Source organism: Bubalus kerabau, chromosome X (assembly GCF_029407905.1).
Source record: "Bubalus kerabau isolate K-KA32 ecotype Philippines breed swamp buffalo chromosome X, PCC_UOA_SB_1v2, whole genome shotgun sequence".
Lineage (NCBI taxonomy): Eukaryota > Metazoa > Chordata > Mammalia > Artiodactyla > Bovidae > Bubalus > Bubalus kerabau.
Window position 1 is genome coordinate 22,215,810 of NC_073647.1, and position 3,451 is coordinate 22,219,260.

The 3,451-nt window shown below is 38.8% G+C and overlaps 1 protein-coding gene across 1 annotated transcript; it reads right to left on the bottom strand.

Annotated features, from left to right (window-relative positions):
• Positions 1–839: 839 nt before the first annotated feature.
• On the bottom strand, positions 840–1,419 carry PLAC1 (placenta enriched 1). Its single transcript, XM_055565534.1, has one exon. The coding sequence runs from the start codon at positions 1,417–1,419 to the stop codon at positions 880–882; it is 540 nt and encodes a 179-aa protein (XP_055421509.1). The 3' UTR covers positions 840–879.
• Positions 1,420–3,451: the final 2,032 nt, after the last annotated feature.

Here is a 3,451-nt window from a genome sequence, read left to right on the forward strand (position 1 = left end):
TTCAGGGATTGTTACCTAGTTTTCCTCAAGAAGGGGCAGGAGATTTTTAAATGAACAGCTGTGTTTCTTTGATGGCCATGACTGCGATATACTGGGTATTTCTTCCCCGTCCCTAATTTGTATGTTGAAATCCTAACCCCCAATGTGATAGTATTAGGAGGTGGGGCCCTTGGAAGATAATTAGGTCATGAGAATTGAATCTTCATGAATGGGATTAGTGCACTTATAAAAGAGACCCAGAGAACTCACTGTTGGATAAACTGATGTACCTTCCCTTTGCAAGTCTTTGAGAACAGTAATGGATAGCCAGGCTTGGCTGAAAATTTTCTGATCACATAAGCCGGGCAACTTTTCAGAGTACTATGAGTGTGTGACTGAGTATAAGGTCTACCCCTTGGCCTCAGGAGTATGCCTTCTAGTTGGTGGGATGTGAGTTGAGTGATTCCTAGAACCACTGGTGGTTTATAAACCACTAGTATGAATTCTGCCTTCCATGGACAAAAAGTGATACAGAAAAGTGATAGATCAAACTAAGAAGGAATTGGCTAAATGCTAAGTTGGGTGGTGTAGTTTCAGGGACATGCGTGACAGATGGAGGGATTCACTGGGGGCCCTTAAAGGAGAAAGAAGTCATCTTAGAGAAGGGATCAGGCACTCAGATTTGTAAAGCACTTAGAAGAGTGTCTGGCGCATAGTAAAAGCTTTGTATGTGTTTATGAAATAAAAATGCCCAACTGATATTTCTATGCCAGCAGGATTTTATTTTTCCCTAAAAATATACAAAAAAATTTTTTTTAAAAGCTCATTCATGAAATCACCATGAGTTGTTTTTTCTCAAAAACACACATAGGAGGGTCATAAGAGCTTCTATTTGTCTACTTAGTGATGTGGGGCTTGACTCTGCCCTCTTTCATTGTAGACACAAGACAGACAATAGCAGTTGGGCCTTTGGCTGGACTGTGACAAGGTGAACACTTCATAGCATGTCTCGCCATTCCGGGTTGTGACCCCTCCGTTGGGGGCTAAGTTCCTGGAGCAGGACATCGTGAGCCATGGGGAACGTAGCGGGGCAGTACATGACACTGGAATCACATACTTAGATGAGGTATGCTTGGAAGTGTAGTATATCTCGGAGCTGTAGAGAACCATGTCCTGAGAGACAGCCTTGGCCCTGATACCACATTCTGTCACACGGTAGGTGAATTGGTAGGCATGTGGCTGAACATGGTTGGCAGGGCAACCCAGGCCCAAGTGTAACTCGTGGAAGTGGACATACACTTCGTTGTTCAACATGAAGGGGTGTACCGTGACCATGAACCAGTCTGTGGAGCACAGTACAGTCACTGGATTTTGTCCAGAACAGGCTGAAAACACAGAGGTGAGGATGATCAGCTCTCTTATCAGCTCGAAAACTTTCATTCTGGCAGCTTATCAGGTAACGACTCTCAGGAAACAGGAAGCTATCCCGTGAGGAGTTCTAGAACACACAAAAACACAAAAGGCAAATCATCATATTTCTTATGGTAAGTTCAAACATGACCATTTGAAAAAAAAAAAAAAAAAAAGACCAGGGACTTCCTTGGTGGTCCAGTGGTTAAGACTCCTTGCATCCACTGCAGGGGACACGGGTTCTATTCCTGGTCCAGGAACTAAGATTCCGTATGCCACGCAGTGCAGCCAAAAAAAAAAAAAAAGAGGCCATTCCTAAAGCATTGAAAAAAAAATGTGAAGAGAGTAGAACTTAAACGTTCTCACTGAAAAGAAAAAAAGCTAAACATGTGAGGTGAGGGACGTGTTTTATTAACTCAATAGGGGGGATTCTTTCACAACGTAAATGTATGTCAAATCAGCACGTTGTACACTTTAAATCTCTTCCAATTTTATTTGTCTATTATACCTCAATAAAACTGAAAAAAAATAAGAAGCAAAGGAAAATATCTTTGTGAGAGAGAACTGAATTTTTATTTCATTGTTGGAACTCATGGGTTTCTAGATAACTACAATGATTTCTTTAAACGACTTTACCATGTTGTTTGGGTATAAAACTCCCTCACATATACAATGAAAGTCTACACTGATTAGCAGTGGCATTCCTTTGTGTGCAACCCCAACAAAAAAGAAAACAAAATTGTTTTCATGCCAAACATTAAATAAGGTGACAGAAAATAACAGTTTAATTCAAGCTGACAGCACTTTCCTCCTGAAGGCCCCAATGTCCTCCCCTATACTGTACTAATGAACTCTTCTCTATTGCCTTCTTTTGGTTAGCAACAAATTTAATTAAATGAGAACCCAGCAAGAAATTGTGGTTTATTTCCAACAAACAAGTGGCTTATGTAAAGTGATCAAATGAATGCTTTAAAAATGCCAGCAGTGGCTACTGATTGTGAAAATTAATAAACATCTTTTACTCTTGTGATTATGTAACTGTTACTCACTTAATACCATTGTATCATGATTGGTCAACAGAAAAATAATATAACTCTATATCACCAAAAGTGGGATCTAATAGAAAAACCTACAGTCACTTTTTAAAGTCTGGATGCATGTCAGAATTATCTTGAAAGTTTTTGAAAATACAAATGTTCAGGTATTGCTTTTTTCTTCAGAGCTCCAGATATGTTTCTAATCAGCAGCCATGTTTAAAAACAACTGGACAATATGATGACCTTTTGCTTTTATCTAGTTAGTTTCACTTTTTCTATTTCATATCCAGTATTCTCATTTCATTTAGTTTACATTCTCTAATTTCTGCATCTCTTCTTTTTTTTGATGTTTTTTCTCAAGCCTTTATCAAGTGTAGTAGAAAAAATTTTCTATACATATGTATAAGTATGTACAATATATATATTTTAGAAAACTTATGAATTCTTGCCTAACTAAAAAAATGATGACATCTTGATTCCACTTATTTGACTTAATATGAATAGAAGGCTAGATTTCTAATTAAAAAATAGATACGCAACAAGCAACAAACACTTATTGTAGAGCTTAGGCAACTATAGTCAATATCTTGTAATAACCTATGATGGAAAATAATTTCAAAAATAATATATGTGTATTTGTATAACTGAATCACCTTGCTGTGTACCTGAAACATTGCAAGTCAACTATACTTCAATAAAATATATATATATATATATATATATATATAACGGAGAAGGCAATGGCACCCCACTCCAGTACTCTTGCCTGGAAAATCCCATGGACGGAGGAGCCTGGTAGGCTGCAGTCCATAGGGTCGCTGGGAGTCGGACACGACTGAGCGACTTCACTTTCATTTTTACTTTCATGCATTGGAGAAGGAAATGGCAACCCACTCCAGTGTTCTTGCCTGGAGAATCCCAGGGACGGGGGAGCCTGGTGGGCTGCCATCTCTGGGGTCGCACAGAGTCAGACACGACTGAAGTGACTTAGCAGCATATATATAAATAAAAATGCCCGCAGTAGC

Excerpts from the sequence above, each read along its gene's own strand:
- PLAC1 (XM_055565534.1), bottom strand. The coding sequence starts at position 1,419 with ATGAAAGTTTTCGAGCTGATAAGAGAGCTGATCATCCTCACCTCTGTG.